The sequence below is a fragment of the Diaphorina citri genome, unplaced genomic scaffold (assembly GCF_000475195.1).
Source record: "Diaphorina citri unplaced genomic scaffold, Diaci psyllid genome assembly version 1.1 scaffold1817, whole genome shotgun sequence".
Lineage (NCBI taxonomy): Eukaryota > Metazoa > Arthropoda > Insecta > Hemiptera > Psyllidae > Diaphorina > Diaphorina citri.
The window spans coordinates 8,448-36,131 of NW_007379243.1; the positions used below are offsets into that span (position 1 = coordinate 8,448).

Sequence of the window (27,684 nt, forward strand, 5' to 3'; positions counted from 1 at the left end):
AGAGTGAAATAGGACGGTAAGTTTAACGTAACACCTTTTCTACTTTGCTTATCCTAGTGGAAGGAAAGTGATGTAATCGGGTGATTATTTTTTTTTTTTTTTTAATTAGACATAGAAATTATTTTCCCTTTAAGAGTTTGACAGAGAAATTGTTGAGGTTTTATCGTCCCAAAAGTGGAGAGAGAAGGAAGATAGAAAATAAGCCGTTCCGAGAACGAACCTTATCTGTTAAGGGAAAAAATCCTCGCGGGCGAGAAACGAAGCCACGACCTAGCGCTTATTCCCTGCGGATTCGAAAGTGTTCGCAAAATGTGAGTCATACACCCTACACTGTTAATAATAACCATACTGCATACACTGAGATTTTGAGTGTCACGGGCAAAATGGCACCAGTTGAACATGGTTGAAAAACGGACCGAAATATTTCAACAGTACAAACTCTATTTGCATCACGTTGCCAATAGTTTTTGCTGATTTAAAACTCCATCAAGATCATGACGAATCAAGAATAAAGAAAATTGGAAAGACAAATTAAATTTGGCACTCGACATTAGAATAGGTACTAGAAATTTGAAGTAATGGGAAAGCAATTCCGAGTTGCATAAAATAAATAACCATAGCTGCAAAAAGTTTGTCTCAATATGTAAAAAACATAGCTCTCTCTAATTTGGCTACATATGGAGTTCTACTAGAATTCCCGGAATTTTTCACATTTGATCACCTGGCTCAAAAGAAAAACGGTTTGAAAAAATTATTTCACTGTCCAACTATTATCTCATAAAAAATTGTGATAAAATTGTCATCACTTTGGCCAAGATCTAAGTTTGTCTCCATATGGAAAAAACATAGCTCCCTCTAATTTGGCTACATGTGGAGTTCTACTATTCATTGAATTCCCGGAATTTTTCACATTTGATCACCTGGCTCAAAAGAAAATCGGTTTGAAAAAATTATTTTATTGTCCAACTATTATCTCATAAAAAATTGTGATAAAATTGTCATCACTTTGGCCAAGATCCACATACATATTTATGCCACCTTATTTATCAATTTATTTCATTTTATTTTTTATTTATTTATTTCTCGGACATGAACATTTTTATTTGATCATAATAAGTTGATAACTGACCCGTAAAATTAATGTGCTCACATAAACACGTAAATTAAGTCCGTACATTTCACTTTCTACGTGTACGTGGAAAATAAATTAATGTAATGGTGAATACGCTTGGAAAAAGTTACCAAGGTATTTTATATTTTGGATTTACAGATCAATACATTTGTCTTTCCTTATTTGAGGGGTATATGAACATAATGTAGTTAGAGTAGGGTGGAGGGAGATTAGGCGGTTCTGCTATTGGCATTGTGTCTTAGATGATACTTGGTATTTTATGGAATGCCTAGGCAAATTATGTAATATCATATTACTATCGATTTCATTATACACTTTGCCTAATAACGCTAGGAATTTCATGGAATGACTATTAGGTATTACGTAGAATGCCGGTAACATAGACACAACTGGCGTCCGGTAACATTCTAGTTCATCTGGACAAAATCACTTTTGTTAGTGATGTTTAGTACAAGCGAGTAGATGGATTAACTACAGGACTACTGGCTTCGGGTAATAAACACCACAGCCCTCTGACATCAGGGGCAACAAAGTAAGTTTAAACTCCGTTAAGTTTTAATCTCGGATTAGCTAAACATTTTTTTTTTTTTTTTTCCGACATTATTTCGATGACGTCACAGAATGTTTTCTTAATAAAGTGATCATGAAATAGATCCCAGATGATCTTTTCCATGACACGAGTATTGCCATATACAGGGTGAACGAGTAGATAGATTCATTCAATAATTGAAAGACGGACTTCCGTGAGCGACCCATACACAAAAAGCTTTTCGATAACGTCACAGAATGTTTTCTTAATAAAGTGATCATGAAATAGATCCCAGATGATGTTTTCCATGACACAAGTATTGCCATATACAGGGTGAACGAGTAGATAGATTCATTCAATAATTGAAAGACGGACTTCCGTGAGCGACCCATACACAAAAAGCCCACCCCGAGGCTTAGGTGTAGGAGCAAACAGCCCTAAAGGATGGGTTAAGCTTCTTCTCTTCCGTTAGGGGCCAACTGCAAAGATACAATTAGGAGATAATAAAGAAAACAGCAAAAATATACAATGAGGTGAAAATTATTTTTCCGATGGGCATCATAATTCTCGTAGAAGGAGAATTCATAATTTTCTAAACATCATTTAATCAAAATGTCCACTTTCAATTGAATATTTTGTGGAATTTCCTCAAAAAGATATATCTACTTACTTAATAGAACATACATAAAATCCAGTAAATGACATATGTATAAACTATCTCTTCCAGCAACTTAGAAAACTGAAATGTGCCCAACCCATGGTCCCTGCAGAGTTTTCCCCCCGAATAGCGAGAAATATTCTTTGTGTAAGGAAAGCAGCGACTCTTCTGGTACCTGTATTATGTAGGATTGTGTAGGTACCCTCGTTTTTATCAAATTCGGTACTTTGGCGATCCCGTACAATTCCAGAACACCCTGTATAAACAGCTCATGTCTCACATTCCGCGGAGATCAGTGGAATTTCAATTGAATATTTTGTGGAATTTCCTCAAAAAGGTATATCTACTTACTTAATAGAACATACATAAAATCCAGTAAATGACATATGTACATATAAACTATGTCTTCCAACTTACAGAAAACTGAAGAGCGAGAAATATTCTTTGTGTAAGGAAAGCAGCGACTCTTCTGGTACCTCTACTTATTAATACATGAAGTTCCTGTATTATGTAGGATTGTGTAGGTACCCTCATTTTTATCAAACTCGGTGCTTTGGCGATCCCGTACAATTCCAGAACACCCTGTATAAACACAGCTCATGTCTCACATTCCGCGGGGATCAGTGGAACGCAAAAAACCACGCAGTTTCTAGAAAATAATATTTTCATCGAAAATTTTCCAATGGTTTCTCTCCTCTCAGTGTTTACATGCTGATTTTGACGAGTTTCATGTCTAATGCGTTGATTTCATTTCCTGTTTACATTAATTTCGCCCCTTCAGCTGTCCGTCCTCTCGTGGGATTTAATTCTGAAAGGGAAGGGAATTTGTTCTGAAGGCAGGGAAGGGAAAGGGAAATAAGTCTGATACATGTAACACGTCTGATATTGTGTAATTATCGTACGCCCCCGCGCCTCGCGCTTTATCGCGCAAAACACTGACGAGTCATTCGTTTGGAATTCGAAATTTCGCACGGACTTTCTGAATGAATTAGACTCTGCCGAGAGTATGTATTGTAGTCAAAACGAGATCGGTCAAGTATTTTCACATAGAACAAAAGAGACCTTAGCCAGTCTAGTTTAGTCAGCTTGGAGGGTAGGACGTCTGTCTTATAAGCACAAGGTCACGGGTTCGATTCTCGCCTGTGGCGAACTTCATCCTAATCAAACAAGGTTCATTCTTAGAACGACTGACTTTCACCTATCCTGCCCTTTTCGTTTCGATTTCGGGACGATAAGAGGCCTCTGTTATTAATAGCTAGATCTATAACTATAGCTTTGAATAATGAAACTTTTCAATTTCAGCGGGAAATTCGGGACGGTGTACCGATGCAAGGAAAAGGCGACGGGAAATTCAGAATTTAGGGGAGGTAATTTATCTGTAATTTAACAAAATGATCAGAGAAGACCCACAAATAGGACAAAGTAATATAATAAATAATATTGTATTGTAGTACATAATAATTAGTAGAACACAAATTAAACTTAAACAGTATTGGAAATTAATTTCTGCATAATTACAGCTTTCCAGTTTCCACCCATTACCAGAGAGCTTAATAAGTCTTCAAAAAAAGATTTTGACTACCGCTGTAACAGTAAAGGGCTAAGCTTTGTAACTTTGTGAAGGTGCAAGACCTTGCACCAAAAAGGTGGTCTTACGAGTAACGATGGCGATAGTGGGTAGTGGGTACCGGGTGAGAAGACAATTTACCAATCAAATATTCTGGACCTCAAGTATCTATAACCTGCCAACCTGGCTAATATTGTGGACCTCTTCTAACAAGTCCACATGCTAATAACAAAATTAGAATTATCTTCATTATCTTTATCTTATCGAGAAAAAAACAAGAGAGGGCAACAGAAGCGACATTATCAATGTGCGGCCCGCGCGGTCCAATTTTAGATTTTTTAACACCGGACGTTATTTACCAGCCACTCACTATCAGGTAATCAGGTAGACCTGACAGGTACGGCTGAAAAGGTACGCCTGTCAGGTCTACCTGATACCTGATGAGCAATCAGGTACGGCTGAAAAGGTCCGCCTGTAAGGTCTGCCTGATACCTGATGAGCACACACACTATCAGATAGACCTGACAGGCGGACCTGATTGATAGTGAGTGTCTGGCCTTAGGTAATACACGCCGAAATTTTACACAAGAGTATATACCTACCTACATTAGGTACCGTCCTGTTCCTGTGTAATATGTTTACGGTTGTGTGAGATTTTGTGTGATTCATTGTGTGAGATTTTGTGTGATTCATACCATTTTGTGAAATGTCCAAATACGAGGTGAGTTTCCCGAAAATGAAATTTGTGTGTACCTAGTTGGTTAAATTGTTTGAATGGTGTATGAGGAAGATTGACACTAAATGCATTTTTTTTTTTTTTTTTTTTTTTTTTTTTTTTTCTCTGGTTGTGATAAAAAACCTTTCAAATTTTGTTTTTTTTTTTTTTTTTTTTTTTTTTTACGCCGGACTGGAATGAAAGCCGTCGAAACTGGGTTATTTAGGTTTCACGGGAATCTCATGTTAACTTCACTTGAAAAACAACGAAATGTGGTTAGCCATTAATATCTTCTTTTTTTTAATGTCCCCCTCCTCCTCCTCCTCCTCCTCCTCTTCTGCTTCTTCTTCTTTCTTTTTCTGCTTCTTTTTCTTATTTTTTGTTGTTTATTTGTTCAAGTGAAGGGGTAAAAAAAATGATATTCACATTAATTTGCTAATTTTGTGTTCTGTTTTGTTCTTGAACACAGAACATGAGGTAAAAGGGTCACATTGGAAGGTAGGAAGGTATGTACTTCTAATTTCCATTCTATTTCAGACCCAATGGTAAAGCCAAAGTTCTGGAAGGGCGCCAAAATTTTCTCAGGATCATTAATTTTATTTATACGTTTCACTTTCTACGTGTACGTGGAAAATAAATTCATGTAATTGAGGTGAATACGCTTGGAAAAAGTTACCAAGGTATTTTATATTTTGGATTTACAGATCAATACATTTGTCTTTCCGTATTTGAGGGGTATACATACATAATGTAGTTAGAGTAGAGCGGAGGGAGATCAGGCGTTCCAGCTATTAGCATTGTGTCCTAGAGGATCCTAGGTATATCATGGAATGCCTAGGCAAATTATGTATTATCATATTACTTATTACTATCGACTTCATTATACACTTTGCCTAATAACGCTAGGAATTTCATGGAATGACTATGTATTACATAGAATGCCGGTAACATAAACACAACTGACGTCCAGTAACATTCTAGTTCATCTGGACAAAATCACTTTTGTTAGTGATGTTTACTACAAACGAGTAGATGGAATAACTACAGGACTACTGGCTTCGGGTAATAAACACCACAGCCCTCTGACATCTAGGGCAACAAAGTAAGTTTAAACTCCGTTTAAGGTTTAAGTTTTAATCTCGGATTTGCTAAACATTTTTTTTTTTTAAATCAACCAATCAGATTGCTTCATCCAAGAGTTAAACCAAGTTTAAACTTACTTCGTGGCCCCCGGTCCTAATAGGACACAGATGTCGACACATATGCAGAATCTGGATTGCAGATAATCTAGTTTCAAATATTCTCAGAAAATGCAAATCACACTTCAGTTTCTTCCTCCAGACAATGTTGCTCTTCAAAACAAAAGAGCACATGAGAGAGTTTTCAGTCTATTTTAGGAAATGAGGTCATACGATGAACATCATCAGAGAGCGCTCGTAAAATACCTCAAAATTTACGAGCCCTGTATTATCACTTCTGAGGTGGAAGTCTTAATGAGTTAGCGTTTTGTCTTGTTCTTCTCGTCTGAAATGAAACAAAAATTTTACAAGCCCTGTATTATCACTTCTGAGGTGGAAGTCTTAATGAGTTAGCGTTTTGTCTTGTTCTTCTCGTCTGAAATGAAACAAAAATTTTATAATAAAATTATAATTACGTGAGCACCGTTTAGACTACACTAAAATAGAGTCTACGCCTCAAAATTTACGAGCCCTGTATTATCACTTCTGAGGTGGAAGTCTTAATGAGTTAGCGTTTTGTTAGTTCTTCTCGTCTGAAATGAAACAAAAATTTTATAATAAAATTATAATTACGTGAGCACCGTTTAGACTACACTAAAATAGAGTCTACTGCAGTGTCTACATTATGGTCTGACGCCTTCCTTAGTTCTGCAGTCCATCGAGAACACCCTGTATAAACACAGCTCATGTCTCACATTCCGCGTGGATCAGTGGTCAGTAGAACGCAAAAAACACGCAGTTTCTAGAAAATAATATTTTCATCGAAAATTTTCCAATGGTTTCTCTCCTCTTCGTGTTTACCAACAACAACAACAACAGTATGGCTTCCTTCTAAACTGTGCTAATGGCTAATGACCTAATTAGAATTTGAAGAAAATCTGGAGCATCCATTCTGCCAGTTTCATTATCAAAGTCAGAAAGAAAATACCTCGTCCTGTAAGTGAATATTACGAAGAAATTAACAAAATAAATATTTCAAGGATGACGCATCAGAATCAACACAGTGCCTTCAGCTTGTGCTAAAAATTCATTTTTTTTTTATTTTTTTTCAATTTGCTTCAATGGGTGCCCTCGTTCACAAACGACCAAAGAATAACACAATTTGAAAACAACAAATTTAAAGTCTAAGTAGGTAAGCTAAGATATAAAATTTTACAAATATTAAAAAAATAAATATTTCAAGGATGACGACGCATCAGAATCAACACAGTGCCTTCAGTTTGTGCTAAAAATTCCAATTTTTTTCAATTTGCTTCAATGGGTGCCCTCGTTTACAAACAACCAAAGAATAACACAATTTGAAAACAACAAATTTAAAGTCTAAGTAGGTAAGCTAAGATATAAAATTTTACAAAAATTAAAAAAAAATATTAGGTGGTACAATAATGGATTGCCCTGAATTCCCTGGGTGTGAAAACATTGAATTTCGTACATTTGGAAAAATTTCGTAAATATGGGTCAAGACCAAATTTTGTTGTCGACAAAATTGAGCATAAAAAAATCTAGGGAAAGGGGGGGTTTCATGAGTCACATTAGATTTCATGCGTCAGTGGAAGGTATTCCAAATAGTGGGGAGGTCAATATTATAAGAAGTCTGTGGACTCTGTATAGTATGTACCTATCTGTTAAAAGGATACGGGATCAATTCCCTGTATTGATCCCGTAGATATCAAAAATTTGGGCTCCTAATATTTTATTGCAAATGCTCCTCCGGGAACAGGACAAAACGTTATTTGGAAAACTTCACTAGGAACTGACTCACATCAACAGTACACAATTCCAACACACATAATGGTTGTATGGATTTGTATAGTCATTAGGAATTTGCAATTGAAACATCCACACGCGTTTTGCAAAAAAAAAAAAAAAAAAAACGCTGTGTTTTGTTATTTCAATTAATTCGAGAGCTAACATTGAATTCGTTTTTTGAACGGGCTCCAAATCTTTGCAAACATCTAGACTATGGGAAATTTTTATTTGATTCTTCTCTTTATCTCTTTTTTATTATCAACTGAAGTATCTGTTTAATTACGGGTACACATTTATGAAATAAAGTTATGTAATTATAAAAATGATACCACCCAGGGACGCCCCTGAGGTATAGAATTTGTTTTTCCATCTGAGCCTCTAAACTCCCGTCATTTCAACGCCACACCGAGTCATATCACCTTACATAAGTACGAGGTACATGTAACAAGTTACTTAGAAATGTGCAATCTGTACAGTAGTTCAAAATAGCAGGGATTCAGGTGTTCGATTTCAGGGTCACTAAGCACCATATTGAAGCCATAATAGTTCCCAATTCAAAACTTCTTGCCTCCATCGTAAATTCGGATTCCCTTCTTCATAATCCTCCCAATATTTCCTGCGTCCTGCATTGGTTCTAAAAGCTTATAAAGGATCATTTACTGAAACAATATTTTGCTTCATTTTTTGTTGTCGAATGCCATTTCATTAACCGTTTAAGACATACAATTAACTCCTTGATTTTTTTTTTTTTTTTTTAATTAAAATTTTGATTTTTGTTCTATTATTGATAATAACATCTAATATGGTTCTTATCAGTCGCACAATTAAGATAAATAGGCACATATTGATTTTTTCCTGGAAAGATGGAATAGATTTTGACAAAGACCCTTCTCTCAACCCAGCAGTTGTATTAGTATGACTTTTTTAACATTCCAAATTTGGTCCCCAAATTACCTGCAATATGACGGAGGTAACCGATTTGGCTTGGGCCTGGGGATTTTGTATTTTTCCCTTTTTTGACTAAAACCTTCTCTTTCATTTTGATTAACCAAGAATTTTTCTACTGGGTATTTTGAAACTGGGGATTTTGTATTTTTCCCTTTTTTGACTAAAACCTTCTCTTTCATTTTGATTAACCAAGAATTTTTCTACTGGGTATTTTGAAAATCTCTTTTATCTTTCTTCTCTTCTTTCTGTGTACTAATTTTATTTCTTTTCTTCATTATTAATCATTTTGAACTTTCAATTTCATAAATGAAAATAAATATTGTTTTATTCTACTTGAGTATTTTTCGAGGTTATTTTATAACAACTAAAACCACACGGTTCTTACTTCGTCAAAGAAATATTGCTTTTCCATTTTTAAAACTAGGTGCGTCAAACTTTGGTAAAATAATAATGAATATCAGTCAACCTAGCCTCCGCGGTTCTTACTTCAACGTCAAAGAAATATTGCTTTTCCATTTTTAAAACTAGGTGCGTCAAACTTTGGTAAAATAATAATGAATATCAGTCAACCTAGCCTCCGCTTCCTTTATTATTTTTGAGAAAACTACAAAAAAAATTTCTTCGAAAACTACAAAAAATTTCCTGCACTTTGTTTCCTCAGAGGAATTTACTAGAGGAAAATGTCCTAAAACTAACTTCACAAATGGCATGCTTATAAATACCGCTACCACATTGGTTAGGGGAGAAAGGGGCAATTTCAGAGAGTTTTCTGTATCTCTGGGGAAATGATCGGTGGGCTCTTTTATTTTTGAAGCGGCAATATCGCATCAATGTTGTCCAATGTCCAATACATGTTCCGACATTATTTCGATGATCGTGTTTACATGCTGATTTTGACGAGTTTCATGTCTAATGCGTTGATTTCATTTCCTGTTTACATTAATTTCGCCCCCTCAGTTGTCCGTTCTCTCGTGGGATTTAATTCTGTAAGGGAAGGGATTTTGTTCTGAAGGAAGGGAAGGGAAAGGGAAAAAAGTCTGATACATGTAACACGTCTGATATTGTGTAATTATCGTACGCCCCCGCCCGCGCTTTATCGCGCAAAACACTGACGAGTTGACGAGTCATTCGTGGGGAATTCGAAATTTCGCACGGACTGTCTGAATGAATTAGATTCTGCTGGGCTGGGAGTCTGTGTTGTAGTTTGTAGTCAAGTATTTTCACATAGAACAAAAGAGACCTTGTAGCTAGTCTAATTTAGTCAGCTTGGAGGGTAGGGCGTCTCTCTTATAAGCACAAGGTCACGGGTTCGATTCTCGCCTGTGGCGAACTTCATCCTAATCAAACAAGGTTCATTCTCAGAACGACTGGCTTTCACCTATCCTGCCCTTTTCGTTTCGATTTCGGGACGATAAGAGGCCTCTGTTATTAATAGCTAGAGCTATAACTATAGCTTTGAATAATGAAACTTTTCAATTTCAGCGGGAAATTCGGGACGGTGTACCGATGCAAGGAAAAGGCGACGGGAATGACCTTGGCCGCCAAATTTGTCGGCATCGCCAAGCGGAACGACAGGAGAAATGTGGAGCGGGAAGTGGAAATCATGCGGGAGTTGCAGCATCCAAGACTGATACAGATTTATGATGCGTTTGAATCGAGCAACGTGATGTGTGTCGTGTTAGAACTGTAAGTGTTGAGTTCGGCCAGCCACTTCCTGTCAGGTAGACCTGACAGGTACGGCTGAAAGGTCCGCCTGTCAGGTCTACCTGATAGTGTGAAGTAGGAGTTACGCCAAATTTTAGGAGACTGGGGTGGAAGAACTCTATTAGTAGGTGGTTATTTTCCCTGATTTGGGGTGTTGGAATTATTTAGGATGCTATATTAAAGAGTCGAGCTTCCTAATACATATTGATTTACTCGTCTCGAGCTGTGTCCAAAGATAGTCGACCGGCTCTCGATCGATAAGGTGAATCTATGATTTCGGGACAGTGTGGACGGTTTACTCGACATCGATCGACAGCCGGTCGACTAAACTACATATGTGTGGACACACCTCTGACAAGGTCTAAAATAAGTGACATTTCATAATCTCATTCATATTATTTCAGAATTGAAGGAGGAGAATTGTTCGAGAGGGTCATCGATGATGACTTTGTGCTGACGGAGAAGGCGGTCGCTATTTTCATGCGCCAGATTTGTGAAGGAGTTGAATTTATTCACTCGAAGAATGTGCTTCATCTGGATATGAAGGTAAATCTGAGAAAATTTAGAACTGTAAGTTGGACAGCATTAAGCAGAAAAGAACCTTCCCTAAGCCAATTCTCGTTATGGCTTATGGATAGTCCTTTTCTGCGTTATTGTTGGTTAATTTTTCATGATTTATAGAGCTGGAATGCTATACCAAAGAGTCGAACTTCCTCATATATATTATATTTCCGGAACCCAGTCACTCGATTGGCCTTCTGGAAAGGTCTAAAAAATGCTGTCTTTAAGTGACATTTCATGGTCCTGTATTTCAGAATTGAAGGAGGAGAATTGTTCGAGAGGGTGATCGATGATGACTTTGTTCTGACGGAGAAGGCGGTCGCCATTTTCATGCGCCAGATTTGTGAAGGAGTTGAATTTATTCACTCGAAGAATGTGCTTCATCTGGATATGAAGGTAAATCTGAGAAAATTTCCGCCCTGGCCAGGATTCGAACCCAGAACCTCCAGGTTGAGAGTCAGTGCTCTTGACTACTCAGCCACAGAGGTGGGCGAAAAAGCTTGGGCATGAAAGACTTCAGCAGCTTAAGGGCTACCTCTCATGAGCAAAAAAGATAATATTTTCTTTCTCAGTTGGACGTTTGTTAAAGTCCAACATCCTGTCCTTGGGTACCCAAACATTTAATCGGGCGAATCGAATGCTGACCCCGTTTTCCTTTCGTTTTCAGCCCGAGAACATTCTGTGTCTAACCAAAACCGGGAATCGAATCAAGATCATCGACTTCCACGCAAACATTTTATCGGGCGAACCAAATGCTGACCCCGTTTTCCTTTCGTTTTCAGCCCGAGAACATTCTGTGTCTAACCAAAACCGGGAATCGAATCAAGATCATCGACTTCGGATTGGCTCGCAAGTTTGACCCGGAGAAGAAGTTACAGGTCCTGTTCGGAACCCCAGAGTTTGTGGCTCCTGAGGTTGTCAACTTTGATGCCATCGGCTTCGGAACAGATATGTGGTCCGTGGGAGTCATCTGCTATGTTTTGTAAGTTTCCAGGGTTTACGGTACGCGACTTAGTGGCCACACCGCCCGCTGGGAAGTAAGATAGTCGAAAGCAGGGATCAGTCGCAATGAAATACGTAGCTACACTAGACACGTGTGGTGATGTGTAATAGCTCATAGCGTATCCATCCTGTACCTACGTCCTTCATCAAATGGGCGAAAAGAGAGATACTCCTCCCTGCTAGGTGGTAGAGAACACTCCAAGCGTTAGTGTTAGTCTTCACTTAGTGGTTAATTTAACTCTCGAAAGGTTAGTTCAGATTTTGATGAAATGTGGTACCTACTCATCTTCACCGCATACATGTAATTTCCTGAGTTCTTGAGCCCCATTGGGAAATCAAGAGTCCTATAACGTATAGTGACCCTATTTATTTTCTGGATGGTATTATCTACAGAGGGCTTTTCAGGCCTTCGTCGAAAGTGCCTGGGAATTCCGCTATTTATAATTCACTGAACTAATACTTCTCTCCCTGTTTCATCATAGGTTATCCGGACTGTCCCCGTTCATGGGTGAAACAGATGTGCAGACCATGGCCAATGTTACCATCGCTCAGTACGACTTTGATGATGAGTGTTTCAACGAGATATCTGACGACGCCAAAGATTTCATCCGGAAACTGCTGCTCAAAGATCGAGAGTAAGTAGTCCACTGTTTTTACTAGAACTAAAGCTTAACTTCAAGGTTTGAAAACACTTTACTCAGTCACAAGTAGGGGCGAAAATTATCCTAACAAATAAGGTTCGTTCTCGGAGCGGCTGGCTTTCTTTTCTGTCCCTCTCTCTGCGATTTCATACTTCTGGACGACCATTGTCATAATTCTTATCTCCACCACTGTCCTTCATCTTCAATCATGCTTTTCTGATTACAACTCTCTTCATTTTGCAAAGTTTTCCTCTTTCCGTTTCTCCTCTTAAAAAGCTTCTCATTAATGTTGAATAACACAAATAATACAATGCACTTACTTTTAATATGGCTTTAAGACCAAGCACAAGTCCTCACGATGGTTGACTGCGGTTCAGGACGAGTCAGCCAATTTAACATGGCTAGAGCTAGAGACCATCACCCCCAAAGTTTTCCTCTTTCCATTTCTCTTCTTAAAAAGCTTCTCATTAATGTTGAATAACACAAATAATACAATGCACTTACTTTTAATATGGCTTCCTTCTAAACTGTGCTAATGACCTAATTAGAATTTGAAGAAAACCTGGAGCATCCATTCTGACAGTTTTATTATCAAAGTCAGGAAGAAAATACCTCGTCCTGTAAGTGAACATTACGAAGAAATTAACAAAATATGACTTCCTTCTAAACTGTGCTAATGACCTAATTAGAATTTGACGAAAATCTGGAGCATCCATTCTGACAGTTTTATTATCAAAGTCAGAAAGAAAATACCTCGTCCTGTAGGTGAACATTACGAAGAAATTAACAAAATAAATATTTCAAGGATGACGCATCAGAATCAACACAGTGCTTTCAGCTTGTGCTAAAAATTCCAATTTTTTTCAATTTGCTTCAATGGGTGCCCTCGTTTACAAACGACCAAATACACAATTTGAAAACAACAAATTTAAAGTCTAAGCTACGATATAAAATTTTACAAAAATTAAAAAAAAAAAAAAAAATTAGGTGGTTATTATCAACTGAAGTATCTGTTTAATTACGGGTACACATTTATTAAATAAAATTATGTAATTATAAAAATGATACCACCCAGGGACGCCCCTGAGGTATAGAATTTGTTTTTCCATCTGAGCCTCAAAACTCCCGTCATTTCAACGCCACACCGAGTCATATCACCTTACATAAGTACGAGGTACAAGTAACAAGTTACTTAGAAATGTGCAATCTGTACAGTAGTCCAAAATAGCAGGGATTCAGGTGTTCGATTTCAGGGTCACTAAGCACCATATTGAAGCCATATTAGTTCCCAATTCAAAACTTCTTGCCTCCATCATAAATTCGGATTCCCTTCTTCATAATCCTCCCAATATTTCCTGCGTCCTGCATTGGTTCTAAAAGCTTATAAAGGATCATTTGCTGAAACAATATTTTGCTTAATTTTTTGTTGTCGAATGCCATTTCATTAACCGTTTAAGACATACAATTAACTCCTTGATTTTTTTTTTTTTTTAATTAAAATTTTGATTTTTGTTTTATTATTGATAATAACATCTAATATGGTTCTTATCAGTCGCACAATTAAGATAAATAGGCACATATTGATTTTTTCCTGGAAAGATGGAATAGATTTTGACAAAGACCCTTCTCTCAACCCAGCAGTTGTATTAGTATGACTTTTTTAACATTCCAAATTTGGTCCCCAAATTACCTGCAATATGACGGAGGTAACCGATTTGGCTTGGGCCTGGGGATTTCTGTCCGTCCTCTCGTGGGATTTAATTCTGTAAGGGAAGGGATTTAATTCTGAAGGAAGGGAAGGGAAAGGGAAATAAGTCTGATACATGTAACACGCCTAATATTGTGTAATTTCGTACGCCGTACGCCCCCGCCCGAGCTTTATCGCGCAAAATACTGACGAGTTGACGAGTCATTCGTGGGGAATTCGAAATTTCGCACGGACTGTCTGAATGAATTAGATTCTGCTGGGCTGGGAGTCTGTGTTGTAGTTTGTAGTCAAGCATTTTCACATAGAACAAAAGAGACCTTGTAGCTAGTCTAATTTAGTCAGCTTGGAGGGTAGCGCGTCTGTCTTATAAGCACAAGGTCACGGGTTCGATTCTCGCCTGTGGCGAACTTCATCCTAATCAAACAAGGTTCATTCTCAGAACGGCCCTGTGATAACTCCTACAATACAGAGACAGGAAAGCTTACCAAAACCATCTACTAAAATATCACCAACAGCTAGCAAGGAAAAACTAAATACACCTGCAAGTCCTGTGATAACTCCTACAATGGAGAGCTTACAGAACCCACCCAAGAACGTTACACAATCAGTAAGTAATGAAAAACAGAATACACCAACAAGTCCTTTAACACAGCCAACGATAGAAAACGTACCAAAACCAGGAACAAAAGTACAATCACCAGGTAGTAATAATAAAGTGAACACATCAGATAGTACTGTGACTAGTCTAAAGGCAGTCGAAACCTCAACATCCATTACAAAGGGACAAGTAAATAAACCAACTGTTGAACAAAAACAGACTCCATTAGAAGAAAAACTATCAAAATCCTCATCAAAGATCACAATTTCAACTAATATTACTAAAAACGAACCAACAAAAGAAACAAGTCCTGCAACGAAGGTTGAAAAAAAACCCACCCAAGAACGTTACACAATCAGTAAGTAATGAAAAACAGAATACACCAACAAGTCCTTTAACACAACCAACGATAGAAAACGTACCAAAACCAGGAACAAAAGTACAATCACCAGGTAGTATTAATAAAGTGAACACATCAGATAGTACTGTGACTAGTCCAAAGGCAGTCGAAACCTTAACATCCATTACAAAGGGACAAGTAAATAAACCGACTGTTGAACAAAAACAGAATCCATTAGAAGAAAAACTATCAAAATCCTCATCAAAGGTCACAATTTCAACTAATATTACTAAAAACGAACCAACAAAAGAAACAAGTCCTGCAACGAAGGTTGAAAAACCATCTGTTGATGAAACAAATCCCAATAAAACTATTTCCACAAGTCCAACAGCACCTAAAACTCCCACAAACGTAACAGCACCTACAGTTCCCACTAGTGTAACAGCACCTAAAACTCCCACTAGCGCAATAGCACCTACAATTTCCACTAGTGTAACAGCACCTAAAACTCCCACTAGTGCAACAGCACCTACAATTCCCACTAGTGTAACAGCACCTAAAACTCCCACTAGTGCAACAGCACCTACAATGCCCACTAGTTTAACAGCACCTAAAACTTCCACTAGTGCAACAGCACCTACAATTCCCACTAGTGTAACACCACCTAAAACTTCCACTAGTGCAACATCCCCTAAAATTCTAAACAATTCTAATGAAAAAGTCACTGAAGACATTGCCAAACTGAAAATTGATGACAAAAAGTTCACACTAGTGTAACAGCACCTAAAACTTCCACTAGTGCAACAGCACCTACAATTCCCACTAGTGTAACACCACCTAAAACTCCCACTAGTGCAACATCCCCTAAAATTCTAAACAATTCTAATGAAAAAGTCACTGAAGACATTGCCAAACTGAAAATTGATGACAAAAAGAAAGAACCAGTATCTACACCACCAGCAAGCCTTCAGCCTAAACCTGCACCAAAAGAAATTCGCCAACCATCGCCTTCCAAGGAATCAGCACAAGACAGCCCTAAGTCAAGTTCTCCATCAAAGATGGCCATTTGATGAAACAAATCCCAATAAAACTATTTCCACAAGTCCAACAGCACCTAAAACTCCCACAAACGTAACAGCACCTAAAAGTCCCACAAGTGTAATAGCACCTAAAACTCCCACTAGTGCAACAGCACCTACAATTCCCACTAGTGTAACAGCACCTAAAACTCCCACTAGTGCAACAGCACCTACAGTTCACACTAGTGTAACAGCACCTAAAACTCCCACTAACGTAACAGCACCTACAGTTCCCACTAGTGTAACAGCACCTAAAACTCCCACTAGCGCAATAGCACCTACAATTTCCACTAGTGTAACAGCACCTAAAACTCCCACTAGTGCAACAGCACCTACAGTTCCCACTAGTGCAACAGCACCTACAGTTCCCACTAGTGTAACAGCACCTAAAACTCCCACTAGTGCAACAGCACCTACAATTCCCACTAGTGTAACACCACCTAAAACTCCCACTAGTGCAACGTCCCCTAAAACTCTGAACAATTCTAATGAAAAAGTCACTGAAGACATTGCCAAACTGAAAATTGATGACAAAAAGAAAGAACAAGTATCTACACCACCAGCAAGCCTTCAGCCTAAAACTGCACCAAAAGAAATTCGCCAACCATCGCCTTCCAAGGAATCAGCACAAGACAGCCCTAAGTCAAGTTCTCCATCAAAGATGGCCATTTCTAACCCTCTCAATATCCCAATAATTTCCTCAGGCAGAACTTTCCAAAGAGGAGTAACTAAGAGCAACTCTCCTGACTCGCGAAATATACTAGAAAGACAACTATCAACCACAACAGAAATTCCTTCTAAGAGTCAAAGCACAGCAGAAAGTATAAGTGCACAGAATGATAAAATTATACAGAAAATATCAGAACTCACTGCAACGGCAACCACCAATACAATAGCACCAAGTGAAACAATAACTCCTCTACGAACTATAAGGGTGAGAAGGGAAATGTCTCACGAAAGTAATGAGGTTACCAATGAAAAAACAACAACGACAGTCAAAAATGGTAGTGTCATAAAAAGCAATGAAAAGAGCAAGGAATCTACAGAGATCAAAGAAATCAAGACCTCAAGCACTGTAAACAAAAATAATACATCCAAAGCAATAGGAAATAATGAATCCAAAGGAAATGCCAGCATTGAATCAGCAAAGAAAAATGTTGGAGCACCCGAGACCTCGAGTACTAATGAAAAGAGCAAGGAATCTACAGAGATCAAAGAAACCAAGACCTCAAGCACTGTAAATAAAAATAATACATCCAAAGCAGTAGGAAATAATGAATCCAAAGGAAATGCCAGCATTGAATCAGCGAAGAAAAATGTTGGAGCACCCGAGACCTCGAGTACTAGCAATGTAAAAATTCCTAGAATTATAACACACAAGATTCACTTGGAATCTGTTTTCATGAGTCACATTAGATTTCATGCGTCAGTGGAAGGTATTCCAAATAGTGGGAAGGTCAATATTATAAGAAGTCTGTAGACTCTGTAGTAATTCAGGGAATTGATCCCGTAGATATCAAAAAATTGGCCTCCTAATATTTCATTGCAAATGTTCCTCCGGGAACAGAACAAAATGTTATTTGGAAAACTTCACTAGGAACTGACTCACATCAACACAACAGCAGTACACAATTCCAACACACATAATGGTTGTATTGATTTGTATAATCATTAGGAATTTGCAATTGAAACATCCTCACTTGTTTTGCATAACAGACCACGACTGAACGTAGGGGAGGACTACAGACAAGAGAGGAGGGCTTCTGATCTATCCTGCTTCTTCCCTGGGGAAGATGATTTCATCACAGAAGAAATTAATAGACTTTCCGACAGGTTGAAAGATTTGAAGAGTTCTAGTTTTGACAATGGATCAACTGGTGAGAGTCTGCTGACACGAATGAGGCGACCAAAGTATAAGATTTCCCACTGTTCCCGAGATGTTCCTGTGAATTCTCCGCCTCCTCCTAGCAACATGGCTTACTACATGCGGACCAATTCCCCACGATCTCAGTCTCCTACTGATGACGTTCTCATTAAATTCCTTACTCAGTTTAACGATAAATCAGATGCTAAAGCTAAGAAGCTCGATGTACCCAAAAAGGAGACCACAGCTGCCGTGTAAGGTTAAGACAAGGGACAGTTTGGCAAGCTATCTCATCGTTTGAATTAAAAAGCGATCTGTTTTTCCTTTCCCCTATTGAATAAAATTTTAATTGAAAAAATGTATTCACTCGAAAAAACTTTTCAATACAAAATAAACTTTCTTGTGCTTTCTTTGGACAAGAACATTTAATATCCACGTAGGTATATTATTTCTAGGTTTCCTAAACCATTAGGAAGTATAAAGAGGTGTAAATACACTAGTAGAGATATCCCTATCCTCTCGAAAGAAAAGCCTCATTCAGTTAGTTTCCAGGATAAAATGGACAGTAATAATGGTTAAAAAAAAAATGAAATGAAATGATAATTCACAACTTGGACAATGAACTAAAAGGAAAGAACTGTCCAACTCTCTCTTCTTGTAGTGAACTATCAAGGAGAATATCTGCCCTTAAAACTACGGTAAAACATGCCTTAGAATTAGTTAAAATACAGAGAGGATTTCCCACAAACCACTTCCCACTCCAAGTGCAGAAAAGAACGACGTATCGTCCGTTTTTTTTTTTTTTTTTTTTTTTTTTTTTTTTTTTTTATTATTGGGAATACTGGTGAGAGTCTGCTGACACGAATGAGGCGACCAAAGTATAAGATTTCCCACTGTTCCCGAGATGTTCCTGTGAATTCTCCGCCTCCTCCTAGCAACATGGCTTACTACATGCGGACCAATTCCCCACGATCTCAGTCTCCTACTGATGACGTTCTCATTAAATTCCTTACTCAGTTTAACGACAAATCAGATGCTAAAGCTAAGAAGCTCGATGTACCCAAAAAGGAGACAGCTGCAGTGTAAGGATAAGACAAGGGGCAGTTTGGCAAGCTATCTCATCGTTTGAATTTTGAAAGTAGTATGAAATATATTTTAGAAGAAAAAATATCGCTCGAAACGTAACAAAATCAGCTGTAATTTGCACAAACATGAAATTTGGAACTCATACTTTGTAATCGTAATCACCGTTTGGTTCGTACCACACAAAAGTACTCATAATAATTTTACAATCATATCTCATTATCATTACTCTTAAATACTACCTATTCTTGGGTATAAGCTATTTATTCAATGTACAGGATTTTAGACCTGTTCAATCAAGATATAAAAAGGGATAGACTAAGATAGTTGTTTTGGACTTGTAATTTTCCACTAGCTAGTGTTCTAGGTAAAAAGAAAAGTCACTTTTTTCAATGATATTGATTACATAAATACATACAGTAGGAGTAGAATATCTGTTTGAATAGAGTGACAGTTTTTGGCTGCGATTATGGAGTTGTGGGCTAATGAGTTCAACAGCTGTCATGTACTTCCCCTTTTCTTGATCAGACGGGCCTAAAAATAAAAATGTTTAGTAATTAATTAATTCTTCAATCAATTACTTTGTACATAATATTTAGTTATCTAGTCATTTTTTTATTCACAGAATTAGTTTTTAACATATCGAATCATGTTTTTCATCTTCTATTGCGCTTTAGTTCATCTCATTTTAAAATTATTTTTTTGGGCTGCGATTATGGAGTTGTGGGCTATTGAGTTCAACAGCTGTCATGTACTTCCCCTTTTCTTGATCAGACGGGCCTAAAAATAAAAATGTTTAGTAATTAATTAATTCTTCAATCAATTACTTTGTACATAATATTTAGTTATCTAGTCAATTTTTTATTCACAGAATTAGTTTTAAACATATCGAATCATGTTTTTCATCTTCTATTGCGCTTTAGTTCATCTCATCTTAAAATTATTTATTGTTCAGAACTTTCCTTTGAGCACATTATGTATACTTTTTATTACGAAGGAATAAATTAAGTCTCTGATTAATGATATGATTGTTCTTTTTCTTCTAATTTATCATTCCAATAGGGACCCCAACTAACAAACAAATTCGATCTGAAAAATACTAATTAGGTAGGTTCACATTCTGCTCATTTCATCTATCTCTATTATCTAATCTACATATATTATTATGAAATTTTTAAAAGTCACAAAGGTCAAAAATAACACAAGTGTTGAAAATGAAGAATCTACCAATAAAATTCGTAAGAAAATAGCTTGTTCATCATGAGGGTAAGTCAAATTTATTTTTATTTATTTTATTATTTTATAATGGGATGATTAACTGTTAAGCCCTGCCTACCTCCCAATTTATTTGGAACAAAAAACCTGCTGCACTCAATATGCAATCATAAATTTGGTTATTATTTTAGTTTTACATCATACGGGTTACCTCCCAATTTATTTGGAACAAAAAACCTGCTGCACTCAATATGCAATCATAAATTTGGTTATTATTTTAGTTTTACATCATACGGAATTACTGTAATGCAATCATACCTTAATATTCTGAATTGAATATTGAATAACAATGATTAGGTAAATATGTAGGTAGGTAGGTTCTGCCAATAACTAAGTACGACTAGCTATTCTAACTTAGGTACCCTTATGAAGAAGAAGAAGAAGAAGAAGAAGAAGAATTGAATTGAATTGAATTGAATAAATTCTGCTTTATTTTATTTTTTTTTTGCTTTATGCTTTATTTTTATTTTTTTTGCTTTCTGAATAGCAGAACTTTTATCCTGAATAACGGCCGAACCGTAGATTTCTGGTAAACCCACCCTAAGGGCATTATGTTCTACACTACCTACATAATTTATCTCATCTCTCTGCGAACATTTACCGCCTTGGGCGGAAAAAACTCGAGTTCTGAGAAATTCGAACTCATTTAAAGCCTATGAACCTCCAATATCCGTTCCGCAATGATATGACCACCGGGATGATCCACATGGCAGCCAGCGTAGCCATTTGGTACGAGTGGAAATGCCGTTGTTTCCATTGGACGAGAGCTATTTGTGACACAACCAAGATGACGAAGAAGATGATTATCATTGCAGCATGCATTTCTTCATGGCCCTCGTGTAGCTTGTGAAGCTTACGATGTTCCTCCCTGTGACATAAAGAAGATCATATCATTATTATTGGGATAATTCAAATGTCAAATAATTCAAATCAAAAACCTGTGTTATTCCTGAATTGTTGATAAATAATACCCATTTTCAGAACCTATTGATGAAGATGTCAATGTGGAAATAAACTAAGTATGTTGCTACTTATTTTCAGAGTAAACAAAACTGACAACAGTAGGTTTGAAAAAGCTGATTCTTCAATACACTAACCTGAACTTTTCCTCGTCCGTGAGTTCCTGGATATGTGGAACTCCATCCAATGGTACTCCTTGAAGTTCATGACCATTCTAAAAATAATAAGATGAGAAACAATCAAATTATTGATTTTCAATCTATTCATACATTGCTTTACCATAAATTGATTTTTCTGAGCCCTAGTATAAATGAATAGCTCTATGTTCCATGGCACCACTTACACATTTTTCCCAATTTTTAAAAGTTGTTGAGTCTACCAGCCCTGTATACGATTTTTTTGTGTCACACATAGTCGACAAGGTGGATCTATGTTATCAAGGCAGTGTGAATGGTTTCAGTCAACACTGATCAACCATTGATTGAAATAAGAGCTCTTACAATGACTCAAAAAATCCAATCCAACACAAAATGAGATGAAAAAGTGGCTTGTACCAGGGCCGGATTAGCCCCCCGCAGGGCCCGGGGCAGTTTCAAAGGCGCGGGGCCCCCAGTTTGGGCTGATCGCAAGCTGGGCCCGTCCCTCCGGGAATTTTTTAGCCCGTAGTTTATTCGATCATGGTTAAAGAATACCTTTGTACCTACCTAAATCAACCATTGATTGAAATAAGAGCTCTTACAATGACTCAAAAAATCCAATCCAACACAAAATGAGATGAAAAAGTGGCTTGTACCAGGGCCGGATTAGCCCCCCGCAGGGCCCGGGGCAGTTTCAAAGGCGCGGGGCCCCCAGTTTGGGCTGATCGAACTTGAAATTTTCAGCGCCGCAGGCGAAATTTTTCAAAAAGTAGGTAGATATGTGCCTCATGCTTTGTCACAAGTTAATTTTTGACGTACCTAATTCGTAGATATTTTCTTATCCTAATTTTAGCTGAACGCCAAAGTGAGCAAAATAAATTAGAGCGCCGCAGGCGAAATTTTTGAAAATTTTGCTAGATATTTTCTTATCCTAATTTAAGCTGAACGCTAAAGTGAGCAAAATAAATTAGAGCGCCGCAGGCGAAATTTTTGAAAATTTTGCTAGATATTTTCTTATCCTAATTTAAGCTGAACGCTAAAGTGAGCAAAATAAATTAGAGCGCCGCAGGCGAAAGTAAAATGAACACTCAAGTATCAGAATTGAGTGAAGAATACTAACAATGTTCATCTCTTTTTGAATTTCTTAATTTTGTTTAAAGTTTTTTAATTTGATTTTGTGTCGTTGATTTCAATATTTTCAATCAATTATTTCATTTATTAATTCAATCAGTGTAGTACCTACTTGATTTGAATTGATTGATAAAGTTTGCATTGCGTGTCGCTTTAAACAAAGAAAATCAAAGTATCCTCGTAAAATCGTGCTAAAGTAATCAATTTACCTTACAACTCTCGTAATCCAAGTTTTTATTGCCTAACTTATCTTTTATGTTGTCATTTCGCTTTTAGTGTCATTGTTTTCTCCTAACTTTATCTGTTAAAATTAATATCAATCCTTTTATGATTTTAACCATTATTAACCACCAGTCCTTTGTTTTTAGATAAATAGCTTTAGATAAATAGCTAAAGAAATCCTAAAAGGCAAAGTTAAGTCCTAACGATAATCAAAATTAATTATATTCGTTTCATTTACAGATCTTATTATAAACTTATTATTAGATAAGTAATTAAAAAATAATAAGTCTCATAAACTCTCGTAATCCAAGTTTTTATTGCCCAACTTATCTTTTATGTTGTCATTTCGCTTTTAGTGTCATTGTTTTCTCCTAACTTTATCTGTTAAAATTAATTTCAATCCTTTTATGATTTTAACCATTATTAACCACCAGTCCTTTATTTTTAGATAGATAGTATAGCTAAAGAAATCCTAAAAGGCAAAGTTAAGTCCTAACGATAATCAAAATTAATTATTTGTTTTATTTACAGATCTTATTATAAATTTATTATTAGATAATTAAAGAATAATAAGTCTCAGTTTAACTTTCGTTATAATGACTATGTAGGGATCAGAACAGTGTAGGTAGTATGTAAGAATCAGGAGAAGGATTTTGATGAAAGGATACTTGATGTATCGTTCACAAATGAGACTTGATATCACTTCAAATTCAATCTTCTCGCACATATGTACCTACATCTACGAGCATTTCGTGACACTTCGTCATTTGCAAAAAGGATTTGACGACCAGTAGTTGGATTGCAAGAGAGATCAGACATCACATAGTTGGACATCTAGAGGACATACATTTGTATTATCAATAAAACTATAAAGGTACCTCTAGAGATTTCTATATTTGATACATCAGAGACTTTCTCATGATATTTTCAACTTTTGAAGCATTCTCTATCCAACCCAAAGTTCTGTGGGGTGAAAAATTATTGTCAACCCGATATCATTTTGACAGTAAGGGTTAAATTTCAAACCTAGATTTTGAGGACCACCCAAATGTCCACTTTGTTTGTGAGTCAGATACATAGATCCTTTTCAGGATCCATCCTTTTTAGGTAGGAGTGATAGCAGCGAGAAAATTCGTATGAAGGTAGGTACCTATAAAATCTAAACTTTATAAGTATGTACTTAAATGGTTTATTTGGGACTTTGGGTACTCCTCAAAAGCTAAGTCTAGGTCGTCAAGTAAGTTGTCAAAGTTTAAGCAATTTGAGTCCTAGTGGCGATCCTGTATCATAGAGAAGCACTTACCTTAATATTATATCAAACAGTCACTCTATCACAAGTTTGAATTTTGAAAGTAGTATGAAATGTATTTTAGAAGAAAAAATATCGTTCGAAACGTAACAAAATCAGCTGTAATTTGCACAAACATGAAATTTGGAACTCATACTTTGTAATCGTAATCACCGTTTGGTTCGTACACGGTTCTTACTTCAACGTCAAAGAAATATTGCTTTTCCATTTTTAAAAATAGGTGCGTCAAACTTTGGTAAAATAATAATGAATATCAGTCAACCTAGCCTCCCCTCGTGAGAAATATTGGTACTTGTTAGAATCTCTACCACACAAAAGTACTCATAATAATTTTACAATCATATCTCATTATCATTACTCTTAAATACTACCTATTCTTGGGTATAAGCTATTTATTCAATGTACAGGATTTTAGACCTGTTCAATCAAGATATAAAAAGGGATAGACTAAGATAGTTGTTTTGGACTTGTAATTTTCCACTAGCTAGTGTTCTAGGTTAGAATCTCAGGGAAGTAGTTTTTGTTTAACCCGGGTACACATATCCACTGAAAATCAACTATATGATTGATGAGAAGTGCATTTATGGCACATTGGAATGCACTCTATGCAAGTATTTTTAACATGAACACTGATTGACGGATTCGAGGGGAAAATATTTGGCACCCTCTCAAAGATACAAAAATCACACACGCTGAAAATTGCATAGAAACTTGATTGATTTCATTATTTATCTTTCTCGTCAAAAGTACACACGGTTCCAACTACCATGTTAAACATATATGGCAGAAGTGTTTAGTGGGATGAAGCGCTTCCGCACTCCTCAATATTTTATAAGTTTATGGATGGATGAATTTTGCACAATGACAAGAAAGTCAGGTTTTTTGAAAGATTCGAGGGGGAAATATTTGGCACCCTCTCAAAGATACAAAAATCACACGCGCTGAAAATTGCATAGAAACTTGATTGATTTCATTATTTATCTTTCTCGTCAAAAGTACACACGGTTTTAACTACCATGTCAAACATATATGGCAGAAGTGTTTAGTGGGATGAAGCGCTTCCGCACTCCTCAATCTTATATTATAAGAATATTTTATAAGTTTATGGATGGATGAATTTTGCACAATGACAAGAAAGTCAGGTTTTTTGAACATTACCAACTTATTAATAAATGCATGATATTTACAACCCCTATCAACTTATTTTAGTTAATTTACTCTTTTCTTTTCAAATCGCCGGTTTTGTACCAGAACTAATTTTTTGATCCGTATTAAACTTAAAATGTCTTGTGAATTGTATGACCATGTCCGTCCTTTGAACTTTCTGTTTGTTGCTTTATTAATTGATGGGTCTTTGTCTGAATTCTATTGCAGGGCTCGGATGACGGCAGCCCAATGCCTCCAACATCCCTGGTTGAGTCGTCATCCTACCCCAGATCCTAACCTAGCCAACTCTAAAGACAATATTAAAGAATGTCTAGAAAGGTGGAGTCCAGAAAAACAACTGCCAACTTTGAACACGAAGAAAAATTTGAAGCAAAATTCTCCGCCCAGTTCAGAAAAGAAATTGAAATTGGACATTTCAGTAGCGGAGGATGTAAAAGAAAACGCGCCGCCCAATGCCGAGAAGAGGTTGAAACACGAGTTGCAACACACACCGGATGATGTCACGGGAGAGAAGAAAATGAAACTAGATAAACCAACGTCCCCTACACAGAATAAAACATCACAACACATCAGCAGCGAACTATCAACAACTGTGATAGACAAGAAGTCCAAACTTCATCCTCCTCCTACTCCTGATGTAGAATCGACAACGAAGGCTGAAAATTCAGCAGAGTTTTTGGCTGCGATTATGGAGTTGTGGGCTATTGAGTTCAACAGCTGTCATGTACTTCCCCTTTTCTTGATCAAACGGGCCTAAAAATAAAAATGTTTAGTAAATAATTAATTCTTCAATCAATTACTTTGTACATAATATTTAGTTATCTAGTCAATTTTTTATTCACAGAATTAGTTTTTAACATATCGAATCATGTTTTTCATCTTCTATTGCGCTTTAGTTCATCTCATTTTAAAATTATTTATTGTTTAGAACTTTCCTTTGAGCACATTATGTAAACTTTTTAATACGAAGGAATAAATAAAATCTCTGATTAATGACATGATTGGTCTTTTTCTTGTAATTTATCGTTTCAATAGGGACCCCCAATTATCATAGAAATCCGATCTGAAAAATAATAATTATGTAGGTGTCTGTCTACCTATTTCACTTTCTGCTTATTTCATCTACCTCAATAGGGAACCCCAATTATCATAGAAATCCGATCTGAAAAATAATAATTATGTAGGTGTCTGTCTACCTATTTCACTTTCTGCTTATTTCATCTACCTCTATTGTCTACGTATTATGAAATTTCTAAAAGTCACAAATGACCAAAATAACGCTAGTGTTGAAAATGAAGGATCTACCGATATAATTCGTGAAAAAATAAATTGCTCATCGTGAGGGTAAGTCAACTTTACATATTTTTATTACATATTTCATTCTTTTATAATGGGATAGTTGACCTTTGAGCCCTGAATAGCAGCAATTTGGCCCTGAATAACGGCCGGACCGTACATTTCTTGAAACCCGCCCCAGGGACATTGAATTCTACATAATTTATCACATCTCTCTCTCTCTGCAAATTTGGAGCGCTTTGGGCCGAAACTCGAGTCCTGAGAAATTCGAACTCTTTTTGAGCCTTTTTAAAATTATGGCCTTAAATGGCGCCTTTTCAAAATTATGGGTCTTTTCAAGCCTTAAAAAGCGACTAAACCGTTCATTTCTTGAAACCAGTCCCAAGGAACGATATTATTTCATTTCATGATCCTCATCCTATTGTTTGTTTTCAGCAAACGCATGACTGCGGAAGTGGCGGAGAATCACAAATGGCCAAAATTATGGCCTTAAATGGCGCCTTTTCAAAATTATGGGTCTTTTCAAGCCTTAAAAAGCGGCTAAACCGTTCATTTCTTGAAACCAGTCCCAAGGGACGATATTATTTCATTTCATGATCCTCATCCTGTTGTTTGTTTTTAGCAAACGCATGACTGCGGAAGTGGCGGAGAATCACAAATGGCTTCGAGACGCTCAGGAGAAGGTCAAGTTGAGCAAAACCAAACTCAAGAGATATGTCATCAAGAAGAGATGGATTCGGGCCGTCAATATGATTCTTGCATTGCACCGAATGGGAGCCAAGATTGGGTGTCTAGGATAAGGTGGGAACTATGTGAGCCCAAAATGGGTGTTCAAGATAAGGTTAAAACTATGGGAGCCAAGATTGGGTGTCTAGGATAAGGTTAAAACTATGGGAGCCGAAATTGGATGTTTTAATATAAGATTAGGAACAGAGAACTTGGAGTCCAACATCTTAATCAGGTTATTTGAAGAAGAAAATGTTGGACCGCTTATCTAAAAGAGAATTGATTACACAAAATGACAGCGTTATCTTTTATACAAAAGCTTATTACAAAAAGGAATGTTTACGG

At 36.7% G+C, this 27,684-nt stretch overlaps 1 protein-coding gene and 3 long non-coding RNA genes across 4 annotated transcripts; 2 read left to right on the forward strand and 2 right to left on the reverse strand.

Annotated features, from left to right (window-relative positions):
* On the forward strand, positions 1 to 27,617 carry LOC103517343 (myosin light chain kinase, smooth muscle). Its single transcript, XM_008482370.2, has 8 exons — positions 1 to 16; positions 10,019 to 10,222; positions 10,645 to 10,786; positions 11,584 to 11,783; positions 12,286 to 12,438; positions 25,525 to 26,041; positions 27,049 to 27,149; positions 27,236 to 27,617. The coding sequence occupies exons 2-8, from the start codon at positions 10,065 to 10,067 to the stop codon at positions 27,411 to 27,413; spliced, it is 1,449 nt and encodes a 482-aa protein (XP_008480592.1). The 5' UTR covers positions 1 to 16; positions 10,019 to 10,064; the 3' UTR covers positions 27,414 to 27,617.
* On the reverse strand, positions 21,053 to 21,580 carry LOC113470770. Its single transcript, XR_003393707.1, has 2 exons — positions 21,489 to 21,580; positions 21,053 to 21,259 (listed from the first exon to the last, which is right to left on the reverse strand). It is a non-coding gene; the product is annotated as an uncharacterized LOC113470770 (long non-coding RNA).
* LOC113470772 lies at positions 24,317 to 25,517 on the forward strand. Its single transcript, XR_003393709.1, has 3 exons — positions 24,317 to 24,444; positions 24,647 to 25,027; positions 25,293 to 25,517. It is a non-coding gene; the product is annotated as an uncharacterized LOC113470772 (long non-coding RNA).
* Positions 26,205 to 27,042, reverse strand: LOC113470773. The gene is made up of 2 exons (XR_003393710.1): positions 26,543 to 27,042; positions 26,205 to 26,443 (listed from the first exon to the last, which is right to left on the reverse strand). It is a non-coding gene; the product is annotated as an uncharacterized LOC113470773 (long non-coding RNA).
* Positions 27,618 to 27,684: the final 67 nt, after the last annotated feature.

Coding starts and splice junctions, on each gene's coding strand:
- LOC103517343 (XM_008482370.2), top strand. CDS start 10,065: ATGACCTTGGCCGCCAAATTTGTCGGCATCGCCAAGCGGAACGACAGG. Junction 10,787..11,583: donor TGCTTCATCTGGATATGAAG/GTAAATCTGAGA, acceptor TTTCGTTTTCAG/CCCGAGAACATTCTGTGTCT. Junction 26,042..27,048: donor TTGAGTTCAACAGCTGTCAT/GTACTTCCCCTT, acceptor GTTTGTTTTCAG/CAAACGCATGACTGCGGAAG.